Source organism: Rhinatrema bivittatum, chromosome 6 (assembly GCF_901001135.1).
Source record: "Rhinatrema bivittatum chromosome 6, aRhiBiv1.1, whole genome shotgun sequence".
NCBI lineage: Eukaryota > Metazoa > Chordata > Amphibia > Gymnophiona > Rhinatrematidae > Rhinatrema > Rhinatrema bivittatum.
The window spans coordinates 344,811,463-344,835,401 of NC_042620.1; the positions used below are offsets into that span (position 1 = coordinate 344,811,463).

The following is a 23,939-nucleotide window of genomic DNA, read 5'->3' on the forward strand; positions in this document are numbered from 1 at the left end:
AGTCAGTTTATGCAGAACATCAGAGATTTACACTCCCTCCCAGATCCTTTATTTAAAATATAGGATGCAAACATTTTTGGATTTTTCAGCATGTAATTTTCTGTTGGAAAATTTTGTACATCTTAAATTTGAGTTAATCCAGTGTTTTTACTGTGTGTCAAAGTCCATTTCGTATACTCTCGAATTCCACACATTAGCCCTAGTAGACTCCGGTGCCGGGGGAAACTTCATACTCAGACATCGTAGAGCACCTACGAATCCCCATTGTCCGGACACCTGCACCGCTGCTACTATCATCCATACATGGTGAGCCACTTCCTGGTGAGGTCTCTTACTCTACTCAACCTATTCATCTCCGCACAGGGTCGCTCCATTCGGAGACCATCTCCTTCTTAGTCTTGGATAAAGCTAAACACCCGGTAGTACTTGGATTACCATGGTTACAGGCGCACTCACTCCAGTTTGATTGGAACACTTTGGAACAATCCCAATGGGGAAGAGATTGCCATGGGAAATGCCTACAAGTGGTCACTCCCATGCCATGCCTGACCACTACCACCTCCCTTCCGGGCCTACCTCAGCAATATTCATCCTATCAAGACATGTTATCTAAAAAGGCAGCAGATACTCTGCCCCCTCACCGATCCTTTGACTGAGCCATCAACTTAGTACCTAACTCGAACCTCCCAGAGGAAGGGTGTACCCACTTTGTCTGAGACCCAGGCTATGTCAGCCTATATTCAAGAGAACTTGGTGAAGGGTTTCATTCGGCCTTCTAAATCTCCAGCCGGAGCCGGATTCCTTTTTGTGGGTAAGAAGGATGGATCCCTTCACCCATGTATAGACTACCGTGGCTTAAATGAAATCACCATGAAGAACCGCTATCCATTGCCATTGATCTCTGAACTCTTTGATCGGCTCCAAGAGGCCAAAATATTCACAAAGCTGGACCTCAGAGGGGCATATAACTTGGTCCGAATATGCCAGGGCGATGAATGGAAGACAGCATTTAAAACCCACGACGGTCATTTTGAATATTTAGCCTTTGCAACTCCCCAGCTGTATTTCAAAACATGATGAATGAAATCTTCATGGACATGTTGTACAGCTGTGGGTGGAGACACCTCTTATCTCAGCCCAGGGTTCACATTCTTACAAAAACATAACAGAGTTCCCTCATTGCTGAATCCGCTCCATTCTTGGACTTCCGGTTCCAGTTAAATACTGGTTAGCTTTCATTGGGCTCAAGAGCAATAAAAGCTTTTGATTAATGGCAAACACCACTAGACAAGAAATGCAGCACTGGCCCTTTAAAAGTAACATAAGCAGGCCTAAGAGAAGTCAGACACAAAACAATACAAGCAGTGTTTAGAGATGTTTAAAGATGATTTTTTTTTCAAAATTTAATTTATAGGCAGATGTCAGGTTAGAGGACTCTTCCAAGCGTAACCACAGTTAGATCCAAGATTCCTGAACTGGTCTTTCTTCAAGAACACATAAAACAAGACCTGGCTTACAGATGGAAGGCTTTTACTAAAAAAAAAAAAAAAAAAGGTTTAATTACTTGTATTCAGGTTCAGAGTTAACACAGGGCAGAGTTTCTGGTATGAAATTTCATAGATCTCTAGATCCTTGCAGTGACCTGACCTTCAAACTGGCTGAATGACCAGAGATTTGGATCAGGGGAGAGCATTAGATGTAGTGTACTTGGACTTCAGTAAGGCCTTTGACACCACATAGGTGACTTAGAAATAAACTGTGTTCTTATAAAGTAACTAACTAGATTAGAAAATGGTTGATTGGGAGGCAACAAAGGATAGTGGAGTTCACTCCAAGGAGAGGGATGTTATTGGTAATGCAATGTATTGCTTGGGTCTTGGACTGCTTCTTTCAAACATTTTCATATGCAATATAGCAGGACTATATGGAAAAGTTTGTCATTTTGCAGATAATTCCAAAATCTGCAACAGGGTAGACACCAAGGAAAGTGGTAAAGATGAGGGATCTATCAAAGCCTGAGCAATGGGCTGGTTTCTGGCAGCTGAGATTTAATGCTAAAAAAAAAAATGCAGTCATACATTTGGTCTGCATAAACCAGAGAGTGGTACAGTATGGGAGTGAATTCTTTCTATGCATGATGTAACAGGATCTGGGAATGGTCATATCTGAGTTCTCAAGGTGACCAACCGGGTGGTTAAGGCAATGGCAAAGCAAGAATAATGTTTGGGTACAAGTTCAAGAGCCACCATTGTTGACTTTTGCTGCTGTGAGGTGCTAAGAGGAGAGGCCAGGTGATGGTTTAAGCATCAGGCAGTGGTGACTTTTCCTTGGTACACTTGCACACCCTAGCACGCTGGGCCCACTGGTTGCGAGACATTGCTCTAGGCAGTATGTAAATCAATAATCTGTGGCCACTTGCTGGCTCACAGGGAAAGCTCAAGTTATCCTAGTGGTCTGCTGGCTCAAGGCCAGCTTAAGCTCATTTTTCCTGACATCATCCCCACCTGTAGTCCCCATCCCCAGGGATGGCCTTAAGGCAACCAAAGGTCCTACTGGGATCCAGGTCCAACCACAGAGAATCTGGCATCAGACGAGCAGGTTCTGGAACAGAAGATGATAAAATGAAAACATATTATTTAGTGCAGGACACATATGGCAAAGCAGCCCAGATGGGTACAGATGCAGTCATGACTCCAGGATCAATTTTGGCAAGCACAGATTCCAGAGCAGATTTGGCAGGCCCAGAGTCAGGATCTGGCTTTACAGACAAGGAATCAAAATGTGGCACAGTTCAGATCAAGGTCTGGCATGAAGTAAGGATCAAAGGCAGGTTGTCCATGCCATGAGTCACCTGCAGTATCCCGCATGGGCATAGGATCCGGTGTGTTAGAAGCCTGACCTAACTCCTTCTCAGAAGATAGGTACAGGTCCTGGAGCATAGTTGCCAGGGCCTCAACAGGATTAGGTTGCTCTGCTGCAGAGGCTGGTCCTGGGGTTGACTCTTGCTTTCCCTCTGAGGGGGTATCTTGTCTCAGGTGGATCACAAGAGGGTTTAGCATCCTCTCCACAGCTCAAACACTGCTCTACAGAGTCCAGTTTAGCAGATCTACAATATTTACAGGGGTCTTGTACAAGGCCAGAATAGCAAATGCACAAGATTACATGTTTGCACTTGGGGCTTCTTACAGAGTTCAAACACACAGAAGTTCAGAAGCCAACAGGTCAGGGTGTAACACAGGGGTTCAGGGAGTTACAAGTGCAGATTTTAGAATCCAAACTTTCTACTTAGAAAACAAATCATAATGAAAACCTAGCTCTTAGATCACTGACTACTCTTATAGATCACTGATTGCCCTTGTAGATCTCTGACTGCCCTTAAGCTTCCTTCTAGAGCCTTTTAGCCTCTAAATAACAAGGTGATAAAAATATACTTCAGCCACATTTTTATTTTCTTCAGCTGCTTCCTGGAACTCAGTACATTAAAAATGTGCCCTGGTTAGGTCTAAAACCTGGAAGGTGGCTTTTAGAGTTCTTTGCAAAAATTGCATGGTTAGAGGACTCTTCCAAGTACAGTGAATCCATCCAGAGAGGTGGGCTTGTCTGTGGATTTAATGACGTCTGTGGTTTGTTCTCTTTCATGGTATTTCTTTTGTATGGCCTTTGCAAACTTTTTTTTTCAATTCATTTTTTTTTAATGATAAGTAAAATTCAGGGGGGAAAATTAACCAAATATCCCCTCGTATTTGTTACCAAGTGATCAAAATGAATTTGCGTAAAACTGAGTCCCTGATGACACTCTAAACCACTCATTAATCTCGTACTGCATTATTAGGAACTGGGCTACATTTCAGCAGTAACAACCCTGCAGCTCTGTTCTGCATAGGGCACTCCATTCCTGCACTGTAATCAGAAGATGCACTATTGGCAATAATTACAAGCACATTACAAAGAATGATTAAAAAAAAAAAAGAAAAGACCTGATTTAAAAATAAAATGCGTGGAAAATCAAAGCCTTCTATTGCAAGTGATTTACAGGGATCATTACAACGATATTTCTACCACAGCAAGAACACATCCCCACGCTATGACCCTTTAATTAATTATCCCCCACACACTGAGATCTTTGAATCATAGGAGCAGCAAAGGAAACTTTTTGGTAGACAAATCAAACTATGCAACAGCTAAACCGCTAGAGCCAACAGCTGCTAGTTCTTCATTCATGTATGCATATTTAGGTACCATTTATCTGAATGGCTAGTCCTTTCTTCTTCTGCCTGAGTTTTGTAAGGTTAACAGCCCAGAAAACAAACCATTCCAATAAGAAGTGTTTTACTCTAAACTCCATCTTTCTGAGTCATTTAAGATTAACAGCCTCATTTTAGTATTTTGCAATAGGATGAAAAAGAATGAATCATAGGTGGAGACGTGGGAAACACCGGCTCAGTTACTACTGGCGATTTGAGCCGAGAAGAAAAGAGAATCTTATAAGAGGAGCAGCTCCTATTGTTTTGCTCTGCTTCAAGAGCTGACTCATTATTATCGGGCTAATACAGGAGAGAGGGCGAATGCCCGCTCTCCTGTGCGCGCGATTCAGTATTCAAATTAGGCCCGGCGGTAAAAAGAGGTAAAAAGATGCGCTAGGGACACTAGCGCATCCCTAGCGCCTTCTTTTGGACAGGAGCGGTAGCTGTCAGCGGGTATGACAGCCAATGCTCAATTTTGTCGGTGTCGGTTCTCGAGCCAGCTGACAAAATTGAGCATCCGGTTTTCAACCTGCGAGCCGCGGGCCGACTTCAAAAAAAATTATTTTTTTTTAAACTTTTTGTAACTTTCGGGACCTCCGACTTAATATCGCCATGATATTAAGTCGGAGGGTGCACAGAAAAGCAGTTTTTACTGCTTTTCTGTGCACTTTCCCGGTGCCCGGAGAAATTTGCGCCTACCTTTGGGTAGGCGCTAATTTCTGAAAGTAAAATGTGCGGCTTGGCTGCACATTTTCCTTTCTGAATCGCGCCAGAATACCTAATAGGTCCATCAACATGCATTTGCATGTTGCGGGCACTATTAGGTTTCGACCCCTTACTGAATAAGGGGTCGAAACCCCTTATTCAGTAAGGGGTTTCGACCCCTTACTGAATAAGGGGTAATGCTAGCGCGTCGAAAACGCACGTTCAATCGCGGGTTGTGCGCTCCACCGGAGCGCACTGTACTGTATCGGCCTGTAAGTGAGGAATAAATCAGCCCTTTTAAGGTCATCTTACAAGAGGTGATGTGCACATAAAAGTCCTTGCATTCTACCTCCAACGGGAGTTTTGATTTTCTGTGTCCTACGGGATCTCCGGTACCTATTTTGAAAACATTCTCTCTCACCCTGCAGCAGGTCTGCACCCCACCGAGCCTGGGACCCTAATGTGCCAGCTACAAAGTGCAAGCAACAAGAATCATCACTTGGAGCACTCAAACCTGTTAGAAAAGCACACTGTTTGACTCCTTTCATCTGCCTGTGCCAAAAGCCCGCATCCACATAAAAAAACCCCCCAAAATGACAACCTTCCAGGTGAATTCGCACCGGAGTCCCACGGAAACGTGCCCAACAGCGAGGAAAGGAAGGAGAATGAGCCAGGGAAGAAGCAAAGAAGACTGGCAGCAGCGATGGCAGTGCGCGGCCGGTAGCGCTGCAGGAAGGCGCAGGGGATGCGCGGCGCACCTGCCGCCCCTTGCCGGGCGAGGGAAGGGGGACTGCCGGCTCTGGCGGAGCCGCTCGGCTCCTGCTGGGGGCCCCGCCTTCGGGCTGCGTCTTAGCCCCGTAAGACGATCTGCCCACAGCTGTTTACTGCACTTACTTAGAGCAACGTGGGGAAGTGAAATAACTTTGCGAGGAATTCAGGGCCGCTAAAAATAGCAGCCATATAACGGTCCTGTGACTTAGCGCGGTGACTTGGCGCGGTGACTGACCCCCCCCCCCCCCCGCAAGAAGCAGCGCAGTCCACCTATGTTGTGGGAAAACATCGGGGGCTCGGCTCTGCCCGCTTGTTTCTTTATTTTCGCTTTATCGCAGACAGAAGGCATGTTAAGGGCGTTATGAGCGGGGCCTCGGTTTAAGCTGCGAGGGTGGTCGCCACAAAACGAGCCCTGATTGAGCGCACGGCTCCATAATGGGATCCAGTCACTGTTGACTGCGCACTACTTCTTCGCTGCAGGTACGTAAACGGAGTGCTGGCTGCTGAAATCCCTAAGGACCCGGCAGTGGGTGCGTGGGTGGAAAATGACAGATCGAGAATAGGCTGGGGGGGTTCTGCCACCAATATCAGGGCTGGCTAAGGTGGGGGCGACCGAAAAGGTCGGGGCTTGAGACGTTTCGGCTCCCTGGGCTTATAGCTACGAGCGGGGTAGGTGACATGTTTAACCTTTTCTCTGCCACACCGAACTGCCATATATATATACACTCATAATAAGAAACAAATCTACATACATAATATACATTATATATATATATATATATATGGCAGATTACAACATACACTCATAATAAGAAACAAATCTACATACATAATATACATTATATATATATATATATATATGGCAGATTACAACATACACTCATAATAAGAAACAAATCTACATACATAAGATATAAAACAAGTTAATTCCTTCCCCCTCCATATTTTTGCTACATATTGTGGCTGTGTGTTGATCAGAAATACAAGAAAGACAATATTGACAAGGCAGAAATTCTCATTTTGAGCACGTTCCCCTTAAGGAATGCACCTTCTCATCTTTCTTTTGGCAATCGCAAAATTCCTATAACTCAGCAAGTGCGCAGCCTTGGGATAATCCTGGACTCTGAATTGTCCTTTGAATTACACATAAAATCTGTTGAGAAAACTTCATTTTTCAGGCTACAAATTATGAAAAAGCTGCATCCAGTGTTAGAAACCCTTAGACTTGTGGACACTTCTTCAGTCCTTGGTACTCAGCGGTTTATACTGTAATACCATGTATATGGGTCTTCCTTACAATTCAATTCGCCTACTTCAACTAGTCCAAAACGCTGCAGCACATATTTTCTCTGGTTCTAAGATGCGTGACCATAGAAACATAGAAGTGACGGCAGAAGAAGACCAAACGGCCCATCCAGTCTGCCCAGCAAGCTTTCAGACCTAATTGTTTTCATACTTATCTGTTACTCTGACCGCTGAAGTCTGCCAGTACATGTAGCACTTGTAGACCTACTCTGGCTTCATTAAATGGAAGATTCTCTACAAGCTAACTGTTATTTTCAGTTTGCTAAATCTGGACCGTCTTAGCTAGGTAAGCTCTGTCTTGAAAATCTACAGACCTCCTAGGTCCTTCAAATCAGCGCAAAAGAATCTATTAGAAGTGCCCTCGGAAAAACTGGCCCATTTAAATATCCCTAGGGGCCGAGCTTTCTCTGCAGTAAGCCCAGTATTCTGGAACTCTCTTACTGATGAGCTGAGAACTATGTCCTGTGTACACCCTTTCAAAATGGCACTTAAAACGTATTTGTTCAAGAGACCCTTCATGGATAATTGAAGGACTCTTGTGTGTTTGTACTATACTGCCTTTTAGATTTATGTTTGTGTTCATTTTTATGCTTATTAACCACTTGGAAATTTATATGATGTACGCAGTACACACATTTTTAATAAATTAAACTAAAAACAAGAAAAAGACAATACTGATTGCTTAAACGTAGTGGCGGGGTTGGAAGCTGCGATGTGTTGGACCTGGACTTGAGGAGTGGAGAGTCGGGGATGGGAGACCCTGGCGATCATCCCTCTACCTGCACTCCCCTTCAGAGTCCCAGGGGGTTATAGCAGTGCCCTTTTGACATGGATAGCTAGAGCTGGCTCCCCTTCAGTGCCGTTGCACTCCTCTTTGGCCTGGGTTTTTGGCGCCTTCAAAATTTGGCACCCTATGCAATTGTCTATGTTGCCTATGCCTAAATCCGGGCCTGGGCCTTTGTTGAGAGAGGTAGGGCGGTGGATATTTATTCCTCTAGCATGTGAAAGTGGTTTGACTGTGAGCTAAAATACTGAGCAGCAACACGAAGGCTCACTTGATAACTGTGCCTGTCAGCTTTCCTGTTGTTTGACAAAAGATTATACAGTTTAAACATACATCAGAAAGAAAGTTCAATAAAGACCCAGAGTTGATTTTAAACCAGTTTGCATTCTGTGTATGGCAGGCTATGCTAATCACCTTCATACAACTTCTGCTAAAATGTACACACTTTCATTTTTGTATGAGGAAAGAAGATATCACTTCACATGCACAAGTCAGAGTTTGGAAACAGGTGCACCTGACCTGTAGGGTACATTTGGCTCATAGCTTGGCTCTTTGCTCCAAGCTGTTTATTGGTGGTCACCTGTCCTATACTGAGGAATGCATGCCGGTAAGACTTCCTGACTATAAATAGCAGAAATAAATAGGGCAATAGTGATTTTAATTAGTGATGATTTTTTTTTGGGGGGGGGGGGGGGCAGCCACAGCCTGCACTTTTCACTTTTTCCTAGTGGACAAAAAGGTTCTAGATGCGGCCTAGAGGTTCCAGGTCCGAGACCTAGCAGAAAATCATGATGGTTTTAATTAATTCATTTCTATTGTTATTTTTAGGTGTTACCAGGTTGTCACACAGCAGATTAACCTTTATTTCTTCCTTACCAGCTTGTCCTACAATTTGCACCAAGAAAATCCATGAATTCAAACTAAGAAAGCATGTAGTGTCTAATTACGCCATTTAAGTTTAGTACTAAAATGTATGTATGAAATAAATTCAGTTACTTGTTATGCTCCTGCCCACAAGAAGCGTGTGCAGACTCTTACCTCTCACAGCCACAGCCAGCCGGGCTGCTGACTCTGCTTGCTTCCTCCCTGAATCAGCTGGGACTGTCCCCGCAGCTCTTGCCATGCGGTCTGCTTCTCTGCTACTGTTCCTGCCTTTCCCCGACGTGCTGCTGCGATCCCGGGACCTTTAGCCAGCAGCGAGACCGTCTCTCCCAGTGCCTGCTTCAGCCCGGGTCCTTGCCTGGCTGGGAAGCCGTCCCTGCCAGTGCCTGCACTCTTACCTCTGCTCCTGGGGCTGTCTTCACGGCGTGGAGCCGTTCCTGCAGTCAGCCCTTCCCCCGCTTCCTCTGCAGCCAGCACTTCTCTCTGCCGGTGCCTGCAGCTAGCCTTACCGTCTCTGTTTCTGTCCATGCAGCTGGGAGCTGCTCCACTGAACTGCCTTCACCCAGCTCCAGTCCAGGGCTGCTCCGCGGCTTCCTTGGGCCCTCCACGTGGCTGAGGACGCCACCAGCTTCCAGCTCTTCTCTCCAGCCTCCTAGGGCGCGAGCGCGCTCCTCTCTGCTTCTCTTCAAGGGCCAGCCAGGTGTGGCCCCCTGCTGACCCCTCCCTGGGCGTTGTCCACCTCAGCTCTACTAAAGGGCTCAGCTTTCACTGTGTCTTTGCCTTCGCAAGGAGTTGGTCACTCCTGAGTTCCTCGTTCCAGGAGATGCCTTGTATTCCAGCCTTCTGCAAGGTCCAGTGTTCCATGTTTCCTGTTGAAGCTTCTTGTCAACTTGTTCCAGTCCTGATGTCTTCAGTGTTCCAGTCCTGGTGTCTGCCTGCCGTTCCAGTCCCAAGGTCTGTCTCTTGATCCAGTCCTGATGTTCCTGATGTCCATGTTCCAGCCCAGAGGTGTGTCTCCTATTCCAGTATATGTGTTCCAGTCCTGATGTTCCTGATATCCTTGTTCCTGATCCTGATGCTTCTACCTGCCTTGAGCTGCCAGGAGTGCAGCGAATCCTGCTTTGGCTGCCGGTGTGCAGCAACCAGCTTCTTTCCTGTTACCTAGATGTCTGTGCCAGATCCTGTTCCTACCCAGTCCATATGTTCTGCCCTTCGTCTCGTCTGGCTCCTGAGCCTTCTGGCCTGTTGGGCCCTGGAGTGGCCAACAGGTGGGATTCGTCCCTGTGCTCTGGAGCTTCCGTTCCTGCCAGCCGATGGCACTTCGGATGTCAGTATCCCAGCATCGGAGTTTGCTTCGCCTGGATCTCTCCCGCTCTCAGCGTGGTCCGTGACCAGCCTTCCAGGGCTGTGTAGGGCGCGCATGGGACAGGGTGGTCCGCGACTCAGTCCCGCGGGTGGCCTGAGTAGGGTGCCCTGAGGGTCAGTGCCCTTGTCTACCTTCAGCCCTCGTTCCTGATTCTACCTCTGTGCATCCAGTCCTGAGTCCATGCCTGTGCCTGTCCACGTCTATGCATTCTACACCTCATTCCTGAGTCCACGTCTTTGCCTGAGTCCACGTCTATGGACCCTGCACCTCGTCCTGAGTCCACGTCTATGCCTGAGTCTACGTTGTTCCTGAGTCTCGTCCGAATCCATGTTCCAGTCTTCGCTGCCCTGGCCTCCATCCGGCCTGCCGCTTCGTGCCGTACCCTGCGGCAGGTCCGAAAGGGCTAGGAACGGTCGGAGGACTGTTCACAAGACCAACATTGCGTTGTTGGGTCTTCCGAAGCGCGCAGGTCCAGAGGAGGGCCTGTCAGCCAGTCTTCACTCCAGCCCTGCTCCCGTCCAGCCCATGCTCGGGCATGCCACGCCTCCCGCGGCACCTCTCCAGACCCCTCTGGAGTCGAGTCGCGGCCCAAGGGCACACACATCACCCAGGAGTGGGATCGCTCTCCTAGCGCTCCACAACATTACTTTCTGCATGCATCCCTCTATAATTTCAGGAAGTGGTTGGTTAGTGAAATTCTTTCACATGGTTGTTGAAGTCTCTGTCCCAGTGAGACTGCATGGGTAAAAAGTGGAGTTAAGTATTTAACACTTTCAAGGTTAATAAAAGAGAACTAACTTTTCTTGCTACTGTAATACAGAGAAAAAGGAATGATTAAAACAGAGCCTGGACTTCCCCTCTCCCCAAAAACATGTCAGGAAATGTATTTGGCACATATATACATATATATTAAGTTTTTACAGTGAGACATTTTTGCAAGTTTTTTCCCTGCTTACCACTTCCTTGGAGGTGCAGCAGCTAAGATATGCAAATTAAAGCAAATGTATTGTGGGAATTGTGCCGCACTGTGCGTGCCCCCGATTGTAGAACTGTAAGCGTAGGCCAGCCCTTGCAATGTGGCACACCAAGTCTCTTAATAAAATTCTTATCAAATGAATGAAAAAAAGGAAGCAAAGCTTTAGACGCAGAAAACCATCAGTAAAATTATATTTATTCAGATAGCTTCAACAACATTTTTTAAATTGCATAAGCCCTTCTGGTTTACTTCGTTAATATAATAGCTGGAAAATTCTTAAACTGTTTGCTTTTCTGCAGGATGCTTTAATTAATTACACAAGGGTCAACAAGTATGAGCGAGGGTATTACAAATGATCTTGAGAGATATTAAGAAAACAACTCTGGTGTTTTGAGTTTTCTTATCTATGGATCATCATTTCACAATTATGAGACACATGATTCCTTGGATTGGATTCCAGAGGGGAAGAAACTCATCTATCTTTAATATTCCTTTGATTTAAGTTTATTGTGATGATAAAATTACACTTGCTGTGTATTGCCTGGCAGTCAAAAACTTCATAAAGACGAAGTGAATGAAATACACGTATCTGAAAGAGCCAAGAGAGAGAAGGGTGTTAGAATACAGTTTAGGCAGGTTTTACTTTATGAAACTACTAATTTTAATAGAACATTTAGAAAGGACAAAGCAGAATTAGAAAAAGTACAGAGACGAGCAACAAAACTGAGCGTGCATGGGGATGGAGCAGCTTCCTTGTGAAGAAAGGCTGAACAGGTTAGGGCTCTTCAGCTTGGAGAAGAGCCAGCTGAGGGGAGATATGACAGAGGTCCAGAAAATCATGAGTGGTATGGCTTAATAGGAGCCCCTTATTTCCACTGTCTACTAGGACCAGGAAACATTCCCTGGAACAGCCAGGAAGAAGATTTAAAACATATTTTTTTTCAGTCTGCCTATAATTAAGCTATGGAGCTTGTTGCCAGAAAATAGTTAAAAGTGGTAATATAACAGAGTATAAAAATACTTTGATTTCTTCGCCTCTTAATTCTTACAGACAGAGCCATGAAGCAGACCTTTTTTTTTTTTTTATTGAGATTTGCAGGTGTCCTGGATTAGCCATAGTTGGAGACAGGATGCTGGGCTCAACAGACCATTGGTCTGACCCAACATGTAATTTCTTATGCTCTTATGACAACGGGATCCTTCTTCAGCATATCTGCAACATCCTGGAAAACTTACCTATCAATATTTTAATTCCTGCTTGGACATTCCGTAATATTTTAGTTTTTAGCATAACTTTCTCTCATAGAAATATCTCATTCACTGCACTTATGTGCACACTGACTCTATGCACTGAAAATAGATTTGTATTTTTTTCTTCTTCACTCCATTTCCTTTTTCTCTAGCAGAGCTTCAGGGGGGCCTGGCACTGCCAGGACCCAATTCTTAGTGTGTGCCCCGGGCTCTAATGGGGGGCCTTGAGTTCTGCAAGCTTGCAAAGTCTTTATCAGTGACCAAGTTAGGGTAAAACCTTTTTTTTTTTTTTTTTTTTCTTTTATTACAAACTGTCCCTAAGCTAATCATTTGATATCAGAAACAAAAAAACAAGCAGTCACTCCCAGACTGAATGGAGACTCAGCAGTCAGCTGCTTGTGTGCCATAGCTCTTGTATCACCAGCAACCTTTTTCAACTGAATTACAATCTTACATCCCATGGCAGAGCACCCATTCATCCAGTATCTGTAATATTCCCTTGCCAGTTTAATGTTTTTAACTAAATCAAATTATGGTGAGCAGGACATCTATTTTCTGATGTAGAAATGTTGTGGAATAGCTGCGAGCTGTACATGTTCATATTATATTAAGTATATGCAGCGGTGGCATGTGCTAGTGCAAACATGCCTGCTGGGGAAATAATGCAACCTCTCATGATAAAACCCTGCGGTGACTCCCTTTGAGCTAAAAGGTGCAGGTATGTGATAGGTATCAGGGTATAAGACTAATTTGTTTTCAAAAGATGATCATTAGCATTAACTTAGGTGTGCATCTCCAGCGAGGAGCCAGCCAGCCACACATCCATCTTGTACAAAGTCTTGCTTTGGTAGTGCCCTCACATGTTCATTAACAACACAAGACTCATTACAAACCCCTAACCTGCCCTACATCCTTTCTGTGAAGAATTAGCTCTCTGCCTAAGACACCGAGGTTAATTGCAGATGGAGGGACTCGTATAAATGTCCATCTTCATTCCTTAATTAGCTGACCCCCCCATTGTATATGAATTAAGCATCTATGTTTTGCTGCATTTCCCAGAATGAAAAGTAACAGTGTTATGTTTAATTGATGAAAGGTGATTATTTACAGTAATGCCAGCTCTATTTGTTGGCAGCATGACCTGTGCTCTGGCTGAGGGCTGAGCTGCTTTCTTGCCTCCTGGCTCCTCATTGGCTAAGTTTGAAAGCTCTAATTTAATATAACCTTTTTCTTTATTTTTTTCCCCCAATATATATTGCTTTATTTCTATTTTGACTGTTCTTGTGTGTGGATGGATTATTATTTTGCCAAAAGATATTGTTTTATTCTGCTGTTGTTTTTTGTTTGGTGTGGTGGGGCTGATTAACTTTTCCCAAGAAAAAAAAAATCTTCATTAGATAGTGCTTTATTTCTGCTGCTGCTTATTTTGGCTTGTGTGTTGCTGGATTCTTACCTTTACTGTCTAGGTAGTAGTATCTTTGCTAGTTATTATTTTAATTCCCTGTGTGTTTTTAAGAAAAATACAGGGCTGGACCGAGCAGACTTGTGGGTGTGGTGTGTAATCAGTTGCACAGCAAGGACTATTGAACCATGGAAATAATAAAATCTTGGTAGAGCTACAAATCAAGAGAGGCTGTTCCCTCCCACCCCTTCTTAAATAGTCCTTCCAAGGACTTAGGTTAAGTGAATAATGTAGGACCTAATCTCACAACTTGTTTAAAGATCATTTTGTTAATAGTGATTAATATTCAATGCAACTATTGTGAGGCTTATGTTTCAAGGCCTATCAGTCGGACAGTTAAGAATTGTCCAATTTGCCTTCAGCTATCTGCCATGAAAAAGGAACTAATTCACCTGAAAAAGAAATTATCCAGGTTTCAAAAATCCTCCCCTTCATGGCAGCATCCAGAATATCTCTCCCAACTCCCACAGAGGAGTCAATAACCCAGGCATAAATGGTTTACTGTGGGCTCTGAGAAGCATTTGGTTCATAAAAGCAGAAAAAGTGACAAGGAATAGCAGCTGGAAAGCTATGACCACAAATGCTCATAGTCTGGGAAATAAAATCCCAGATCTGCAGGCCCTAATGGTGGAGGTAGACTTGGACAATGTTGCTGTTACGGAGATATGGTTCACTGATTCTCGTGATTGAGATAAGGCCGTTTCAGGCTATAACTTGTTTAGGAAGGACAGAGAGGCCAGAAAAGATAGAGGAGAGGCTCTTTATGTCAAAAACAATATCCAAGCAACTGAATTGCAAGTTAAATGGGGTAGAGAAGAATCATTATGGACCATCCTAAAAGAAGATGGTGCTTCGATTTTTACTGGTGTGACCTACAGGACTCCTCAAACAGAAAAACTGGACAGAGATCTGATCGAAGACATCCAAAAAAATGGAAAAGAAGGGTTGCTCATTGGGGACTTTTAATCTGCTGAATGTGGACTGGAGTATCCCTTCTGCAGAATCTAGAAGAAACAGAGAGATAGTGGATGCCCCTATTCAAACAAATGGTAATGGAACCCATGAGGGAGGATGTTATGCTTGACCTAGTGCTTACTAATGGGGATAATGTCTCTAATGTCCAGGTAGGTGCCCACCTGAGCACCGGTGATCATTAGATGGTATGGTTTGATATCACGTTCGGCATACAGATAAGTTGCACGAAGACCCAATTTTTGAATTTCACAAATATGGACTTTTTAAATTTTGGATGTAACTGGAAGAAGAACGGGTGAGGTGGAACAACAGTTAAAAGGTGAGGTGAAAGAGGCAATTTTAGCCAATAAAAAATCTTCAAAAATTGGAAGAAGGATCCATCTGAAGAAAATAGGAAAAAGCATAAACATTGTCAAGTTAAATGTAAAACATTGATGACAGGCTAAGAGAGAATTTGAAATGAAGAAAAACTCAAAATAAAAACTTTGTTAAATATATCTGAAGCAAAAAACCTGTGAGGGAGTTGGTTGGACCATTAGATGACTGAGGGGTTAAAAAGGCTCTTAGGGAAGATAAGGCCATCGTGTAAAGACTAAATTAATTCTTTGCTTCTGTGTTTACTAGTGAGGATGTTGGGGAAATACTGGTTCTGGAGATGGTTTTCAAGGGTGATGAGTCAGATGAGCCATCACGGTGAACCTGGAAGATGCGGTAGGCCAGACTGACAAACTAAAGAGTACCAAATCACCTGGACTGGATGGCATGCAACCAGGATTCTGAAGGAACTAAAAAATGAAATTTCAGGTCTATTAGTTAAAATGTGTAACCTATCATTAAAATCATCAATTGTACTTAAGATTGGAGGGTAGCCAATGTAATCCCAATATTTAGAAAGGGCTCCAGGGATGATTTAGGAAACTATAGACTGGTGAGCCTGACTTCAGTGCCAGAAAATATATTGGAAACTATTCTAAAGATCGAAAATCACAGAGCATATAGAAAGACATGGTTTAATGGAACAGAGCATGGATTTATCTGAAGCAAGAAATCTGTGAGGGAGTCGGTTGGACCATTAGATGACCGAGGGGTTAAAGGAGCTCTTTGGGAAGATAAGGCCATTGCAGAAAGACTAAATGAATTCTTTGCTTCCGTGTTTACTAATGAGGATGTTGGGGAGATACCAGTTACAGAGATGGTTTTCAGGGGTGATGAGTTAGACGAACTGAATGAAATCACTGTGAACCTGGAAGATGTAGTAGGCCAGATTGAAAAACTAAAGAGTAGCAAATCACCTGGACCGGATGGTATGCATCCTAGGGTACTGAAGGAACTAAAAAATGAAATTTCTGATCTATTAGTTAAAATTTGAAACCTATCATTAAAATCATCCATTGTACCTGAAGACTGGAGGGTGGCCAGTGTAACCCCAATATTTAAAAACAGGCTCTAGGGGCGATCCGGGTAACTATAGACCAGTGAGCCTGTCTTCAGTGCCAGGAAAAATAGTGGAAACTATTCTCAAGATCAAGATCAAAATTGTAGAGCATATAGAAAGACATAGTTTAATGGAACACAGTCAACATAGATTTACCCAAGGGAAGTCTTGCCTAACAAATCTGCTTCATTTAAAATCATGAGAGGTGTTTAAAATCATGAGAGGTCTAGAATGGGTAGATGTGAATTGGTTATTTACTCTTTCGGATAAAAGAAAGACTAGGGGGCACTCCATGAAGTTAGCATGTGGCACATTTAAAACTAATCGACAATGGACGGCCGGCACCATCTTGTGCTCCTACCATGTGACAGGGGCCGACCAATGGCACCGGTAGCCCCTGTGACATAGTAAGGGCAAAGGCTATTGGCACCATTTTGAATACCGGCAGCTGACGGCCCAAGTGCAGGAGATAACTCCAGGACCCTGCTGGACCACCAGGGACTTTTGGCAAGTCTTGGTGGGGGGGGGGAGGTCAGGAGGGTGTGGGGTTGTAGTTAATTAAATTTAAAGGGTTGGGATGGGGGGTTTTCAACTTTAATGGGAAACGAATACCATATGTAACTAATGGACGAATCGGGTTCCCCCAAAAATGGATGCAATGGATTTGGGTCCCGACGAATACAAATACCGAATTGGATGAATCCGTTCCTGCTGCACATCCCTAATAAACATGTGGATAAAGGTGAACCCGTAGTGTATTTGGATTTTCAGAAGGTGTTTGACAAAGTCCCTCATGAGAGGCTTCTAAGAAAACTAAAAAGTCATGGGATAGGAGGCAATGTCCTTTCGTGGATTACAAATTGGTTAAAAGACAGGAAACGAAGTGTAGGATTAAATGGTCAATTTTCTCAGTGGAAAAGGGTAAACAGTGGAGTGCCTCAGGGATCTGTACTTGGACCGGTGCTTTTCAATATATATATAAATGATCTGGAAAAGAATACGACGAGTGAGGTTATCAAATTTGCGGATGATACAAAATTATTCAGAGTAGTTAAATCACAAGCGGATTGTGATACATTACAGGAGGACCTTACAAGACTGGAAGATTGGGCATCCAAATGACAGATAAATTTAATGTGGACACGTGCAAGATGTTGCATATAGGGAAAAATAACCCTTGCTGTAGTTACACGATGTTAGGTTCCATATTTGGAGCTACCACCCAGGAAAAAGATCTAGGCATTATAGTGGATAATACTTTAAAATCATCAGCTCAGTGTGCTTCATAAGTCAAAAAAGCAAACAGAATGTTAGGAATTATTAGGAAGGGAATGGTTAATAAAACTGAAAATGTCATAATGCCTCTGTATTGCTCCATGGTGAGACCACACCTTGAGTACTGTGCACAGTTCTGGTTGCCACATCTCAAAAATGATATAGTTGCACTCAAGAGGGTCCAGAGAAGGGTGATCAAAATGGTATAGGGGATGGAACGGCTCCCCTATGATGAAAGGCTAAAGAGATTAGGGCTGTTCAGCTTGGAGAAGAGATGGCTGGGGGGGGGGACAGGACCATATCTAAAAAAGGATAGAGAGAAGATGGTGTGGTCCAGAGAAGGGCAACTAAAATGGCGTGGGGTCTGTATTGGAAGACTTATGAAGAGAGGCTGAAGGATCTAAAATTATATGTATCCTGGAAGAGAGGAGGTGCAGAGGAGATATGATACAGACTTCCAGATACATGAAAGATTTTGATGATGTACAAACTTTGAACCTTTTCCATCGGAAGCTGTAAAACTAGGTGTCACAAAATGAAATTTGAGGAGGGATGGCTCAGAACCAATGCTAGGAAATATTTCTTCATGGAGAGTAGGTGGATCTTGAATGCCCTTTTTGGAGGAGGTTGGGAAGAAGAAAATAGTCAACAGATCCAAAGTGGCATGGGATAACCACTATGAATCCCTAAAGGAAATGAAGAAGGTGCATGGGGGGAGGGGGAGGGGGTATTAACCTGCACAGAGTAGCAGTTACTAATATATCCTTAACAACAGGCCTGGGAATTACTACCCTAACTGGATACAGACAACAACCAACATGGGTCCTGACTTTTACGGTCTGGTATATTGACACAGACGATTCGCTGGGGGTATACAGTACCATAAAAAAATCGATCTATGTCTCTATAAGTAGAATTTCTGAACACCACTCAATTTTTTTTTTGTTTTGTTTGAGTGCTGTTCAGAAATTCTGCTTCCATTTCCTTAGCGACGATAAAACACATAATTCTCCATTATTGAAGTACCAGATCCAGCAGAAGAAAGCTAAGGGGGTATAGTCTGGAAACATTTCTGGATAGTGTAGTAACGGGAACAAAAGCAAGGTCTAGCGAAACTGAGCTGTGCTAGGAGGATGTCAGTGCCTCTCGGTCCTTGGACAAAGGCAGCGCGATGGAGCTGAATCTGTTGCACTGTAGTACCTTGAGCGTTCAGGGGGACAGGGCGGGCCGTCGCCTCTACAGCCCAACAGCTGGACTGCGCTTTGCTGCGGGAGAGCTGCCGGGGGAAGAGGGTGGGAGTGGGAGTGGGGTGGGGGGGGGGGGGGGTATCTTTTGTTCCCTAGATCTCGCTTTCTTTAGTTTCCCTCCCTCTCCTTCATACCTCCCCAGTCAGGTGGTCCCCAGAGTCAGAGCGGGGAGGGGGGGGGGGGGGAGAGGTAGCCCCGGTGTAGTGGGTGGGAAGAGCCGGAGGAGGCGGACCTCCAGAGCCCCCCCCCTTTTATTTCTAGAAGGAGGAGGATCTCGGGCGGTTATTTCCATCCCTGCCTGTCTGATCTGACGTCGCTGCGCTTTACTACAAGGGGCTGCTTTTTTTTTTTTTTTTTTTGCGCTTCTCTCTCCTCACATCCTGCTTCCCCCCCCCCCCCCCACCTCCTTTTCTACGTGCCACTATCTGTTCAGTCACATTGTGTTTGAGAGAGAGAGAGAGGGGGGAAATAAAAGGTAAGGGTCAGAATGGGATCAGCCCGTCCGTTCCCACTGATTCCCGCCAAGGAGGGGGGGTGAGAGGGGGGGGGTGCTGCTTATTTAGCCGGCGCTGCGCTGGAAGCAGCTGACATTTGCCCCCGGGCTGGCAGGGTTGCCCTCCCCCCCTCGCGCGCGCCTCGCTTTCCGTGCCCCTTCCCCGCTTTGCTGCAGGTCTCTCTGCCATAGGCAGGGAAGGGAAGTGATTGGATCCTTCCTTCCCTCCCGTGAGTCTCCTTTTTGTTTATATGTGCGTTTCTCTTTAAGGAAGGGTTTGAGCTTTGACAATTTAGGAGGACGTAGATGGAGAGTGTCATTGGTTGCAATAGAAAAGGGAGGGGGAGAGAGCGGTCTTTTGTCTCCTCGAGATCCCCGCGTTCTGTGGTGAGAGAGAGCCTCTTGCCAGGCTTGACTTTTGTAGATTTGCTCCTTCAACCCTCCCCACCACTCTTTCTCCTTCTTTCTGTAGGAAACCAGTGGAAATCAGCGGATCGGCGCAAAGGCACCGGGGAGGGGGGAAGGATTTGCCTGTTAAAAATTCATCTCGGCTCGACCCCCCCCCCCCCAACAAGGCTTCAGTCTCATTTGGGAATTTTTACAAGCAAACTGGGATCTATGAGCGGAAAGGTGATCAAGCCTAAAGAGGAAAAAGATGCTTCTAAGGGTAAGCTCCTTAGCCTGAGACTTGTCAGTCGTGGCGGAACAGGTGGTGGTGACCTTTGCTGATTGATCTCAAAGTGTGGGTCTGGCCGGGTGTGAGACTTCTGCTCCCCCCCGGGAATAGCGCGGGGACCGTGCAGAGATCCCGCGCTGCCGGTTGCAGATGCTTTGTTTCGCCTGAGTGCAAGGCTGGGTGCATTAACACGGATTCCCGGTGCCTCGCGTATCCCTGCTCCGAGCGGAGCTTGCTGCGAGCACAACTGTGGGGAAATGCCTGCTTTACACTTCTTCTGAGCCCTCTCCAAATAAGTTGTGTGTGTGAGAGAGAGTGTGCGGCCGATCCGCCGTATTTACTTTCAGGAACCTGCCGGTCTTACGAAAACCGAGGGCGGCTGCCCCTTTTAATCCGCTGGGGACCCGGGCAGAGGCAGCCGGCGGCGGGGGGGAGGGGCCTGGCAGGACCGAATCCCCGGGGAGGCTCCTCCCTCGCGCCCGTCTGGGGTGCTCTCTGGCCACTGTGTCCGTGCAATCGGCGGGGCTGCGCTGGGTACGCGATTAATTACCATGGCGACAACAAAACGCGAAGGGAAGCGCGGAGAGCCTACACAGTCTCGTAAGCGTTAAGAGGGAAAGGTTGCGCTGCGCCCCAGGCTAAATGTCTGCAAACCTTGCTCTCGAAAGCGGGCGAGCTTGCTGTCGGCAGCACCCGGCAAAACCAAGGTTCCCCCCAAAGCGGAGAGTTCCTGGGGCCAAAATAAAACCTGATCCGTTGCAGGTTTCTCCTTTTGGGAGGAAGGTATGAGCTGGAGCATGCTTGTAACTCCTCGTACGGTTTCCCCACTCCTCCTTTGGGGGAAAATGAACATCCCTCAAGGCCCCGCTGTCATTACACAGGACTTTTTTTTTTTTTTTTTTTTAGACCCGAGGGATTTTACGACTTAGTATAAAAGTTCCCCCGAAATCGGAGATAAGTAAAGGAGAAACATCTGTCCGGTCATTACTAATAAGACGCAGGGGTCAACGAACCGAGTCTGAACAAGCACCACTCTTGTGCGGTGCTTGTTCAGCTTCTTCTCTATTAATCTGCATCTTATTAGCCAAAAAGATCATCCAAACGATGCGCCTGGCAGAGTTAGCAGGTTTATGGAGTGAGCACACAACTGCAGCGCTAATGTTGAAAGAATGCTCCTTTAGAAGTCCCTGCAGCTCCTCTGTCTGCCTGCTGCAGTAGTGTACAACATTCCCCATTCATGTAGGCTTTGCATTAAGTGTAAACCTGAGAGGAAGGTAACTTGGCCAGGCTCATTTTTTTCTGTGATTTTTTTTTGTGACTGAAGATAGGAAGATAATCTGACTCTGGCGCACACACATACACACACACACACACACACAACGAAACAATAGAGGTAGATTGCAGCATAGGTGATTTTTCTTTCATTGCCCTGGCAGGAGTGCAGTATTGTGATAGTTCCTGCCTTCCTACCTGAAATCAATGCTATGCCGTTCCCTTCAAGGACTTGGCTGCTGATGTCCATTTGTACCAGCCTGCCTTTATAAAGCCTTTAACTGACAGCAGTAACAGGCTATACCGTAGAGGTGGTGGTTTTTTTTTAAACATAAACTGATGATCAGCTGTGTTTTATTTCCCCTTTGGGTATTTTTAGAATGAATTTAGGATGCTAATTTTACAGGCAATTAAAATATATATTTCCCTTTCTGTCTGCTTTATGAATTGGAAAAAATGCAGTAGTCAAATATATTTATTTATCAATCTTGCACTTAGTACTAGACTGTTTTTTTGGAAATGTTTTGGCGTTACCCCCTCCTCTCATTTTCTTACAATAAAATCTGACAGCAAATTAGGCCTTTGGGTAATGGAATTATGTGTTTATTGCACTAACTTAATTTATCCCTGATCAGCTTTCAAGAGTTATCCTCTCTTTGTCAGACCAGTGAAGAAACAGCACAGTTGCACTGACCTGACTAAAAAAGGAGACATCTCCCAAGCAGGTCACAGATGTACTAAGCTAGTCCCATAAACAAAGTTATCACCTACAAATTGTTGGTTGACCATTAATTCCATATATCCAAGTGGACTAATATGGCAACCACACTTCTTTGCCTTTGGATAATATCACCTTTGTCTACACTGTTTCACAGGTGTAGTTCTTAACCTTCAAAAAAAGACTAAAGACATGGATATTCACACAAGCATTCCCGGACTCAAACTGATCTACCCCATCCACGCCAATCCTTACCTCACATACACCATGACTAACCTTCATGTTTGAATTTTATATTATTTTACACTATCGTTACATGTTTGATTTAATAACCTGTCCTTTCTCTTCTCTCTGCCAAGTTCTAATCTCCCTGTTATTTGTAACTGCCTTTTTCTGCACCATTGTTTTAGTTTTGTTTACGATGCACACTTGTTTTAATGTGAACCAGCATGATGGGACTGCGTTCTCGAATGCCGGTATATAAAAACCCTAAATAAATAAATAAATAAATAATAAACTCAAAAAATGGCAGCTAATTTTATTAGCTTTGAATGCCTGAATTCATTATGTAGTTGGACCCTTGAACCAGTCAGCTACAAATTTATTTTCCAGACTGTCTTAAGCAACAGAAGTAATTCTAATTGTACCTCTACTTGGGTGATTAAAAGAACCAGGAATCCATGAAAAAAGAAATGAGGTTACATAAGCATTACTTAATTTAGACAAATGTTTGGGTTAGTTGAAAATGTGGGTCTCTTTAAATATACCACACACTGTAGGTTACTTATATCGGCTGAAAGAAAATATCAAAGTGCTTTATGTCCATTTCATTTGATTTAAATGTTTGTGCTAGGGGAGTGCATTTTTCAAAGGCATTTACCCAAGTAAATATTTTATTACCCTTTATTTACCCTTTCCAATAGTACTAAGACTAGGGGGACATTTCATGAAGCTAATGGGTGGCACTTTTAAAACAAACCAGAGAAAGTATTTTTTCTCTCAGTGCACAGTTAAGCTGTGCTGTCTGTTGCCAGAGGATGTGGTGAAAGCAGTGAGCATAACTGGGTTTAAAAAGGGTTTGGACAAGTCCCTGGAGGAAAAGTCCATAAACCACTCTTCACCATGCAGACTTGGGAAAGCCACTGCTTATCCTGGTTATGATCACAAAGAACTGGATCCCACCGGGTGCTTGTGACCTGGATAGTCCACAGTCAGAGACAGGAAGTTGGACTTTTGGTCTGACCTAGTATGTGGCACTTCTTATGTTCTTATTTACCTGGGTAAAATGAGTTGACTGAAAATTACCCTCCTCAGATGTGTCTAAACATATGCTTGGGTTCCATATTATGTGTTCAGTTCTCCGCAGAAGAGAGGTGTTTCTGTGAGTGTTCAGGTTGGGGTAAGGCAACAGAGTGTGTGCACATGATTTTCAATTGTGCATGCACTATGTTGACCTCCCCACTCCCCTTTGCTGCCTGCACAAATAGCAGGTGCAACGTGCATGGATGCTTTTACTGCATGCACTTTGCACTTGCTAACTTTCAAAGAAAAATAATGCGGGGAGTTTCTCATTGAAAATCTTTGTAAAGGATGCACGTTAAAAACACACCCAAATACTGTGCAAATGCCTGGACTATCTGTAAATTGCCTATTTAAGATATGATATGTTAACACTACTATATACGAAATATCAATACTTTATGAAAACATGACTAACACTCATGTAAACTAACAAAAATGTCTGTAATCAAAACAGCTCACTTCATTTGCAAATGTAACTATAAATAATACATTGATACTCAGGCTGTTTTTAGTAAGATAAGTATTACAAAAATATATCCTTTTTACAAAACCATTTTCCTTAGACAAATATATTAATTATAGTTCTTAAAGTGGGTATCATCATGTAGTTGTCATATATGTCACAGACCCTATGTTTAGCAGCACAAGATTAAACTGCAGAGCTTGTATAGCTTGTGCAAATGTATTTGACAAAGCATAAATTACCTTACTTGTTAGAAGCAGAAATTAACTAACAACTGAATGAATTTTGGGGAAAAAAGGTGAATAAAGATTTTTCTGAATTTAATCATTTGGTTTTG

The 23,939-nt window shown here is 44.3% G+C and overlaps 1 protein-coding gene across 4 annotated transcripts in view; it reads left to right on the forward strand.

The window, feature by feature from the left end:
• Positions 1 to 5,944: 5,944 nt before the first annotated feature.
• FGF13 (fibroblast growth factor 13) overlaps positions 5,945 to 23,939 on the forward strand; it is a 1,035,235-nt gene continuing 1,017,240 nt past the window's right edge. The window contains exons 1-2 of one of the 4 annotated variants that reach the window (XM_029607781.1): positions 5,945 to 6,200; positions 19,644 to 19,838. In XM_029607781.1, the coding sequence (XP_029463641.1) occupies positions 19,790 to 19,838 (49 nt within the window). In that variant the 5' untranslated portion in view covers positions 5,945 to 6,200; positions 19,644 to 19,789. Of the gene's footprint in view, positions 6,201 to 19,130; positions 19,154 to 19,289; positions 19,402 to 19,459; positions 19,559 to 19,643; positions 19,839 to 23,939 lie in introns of those variants that run through there. The other 3 variants (XM_029607784.1, XM_029607783.1, XM_029607782.1) reach the window with 3 other exon arrangements.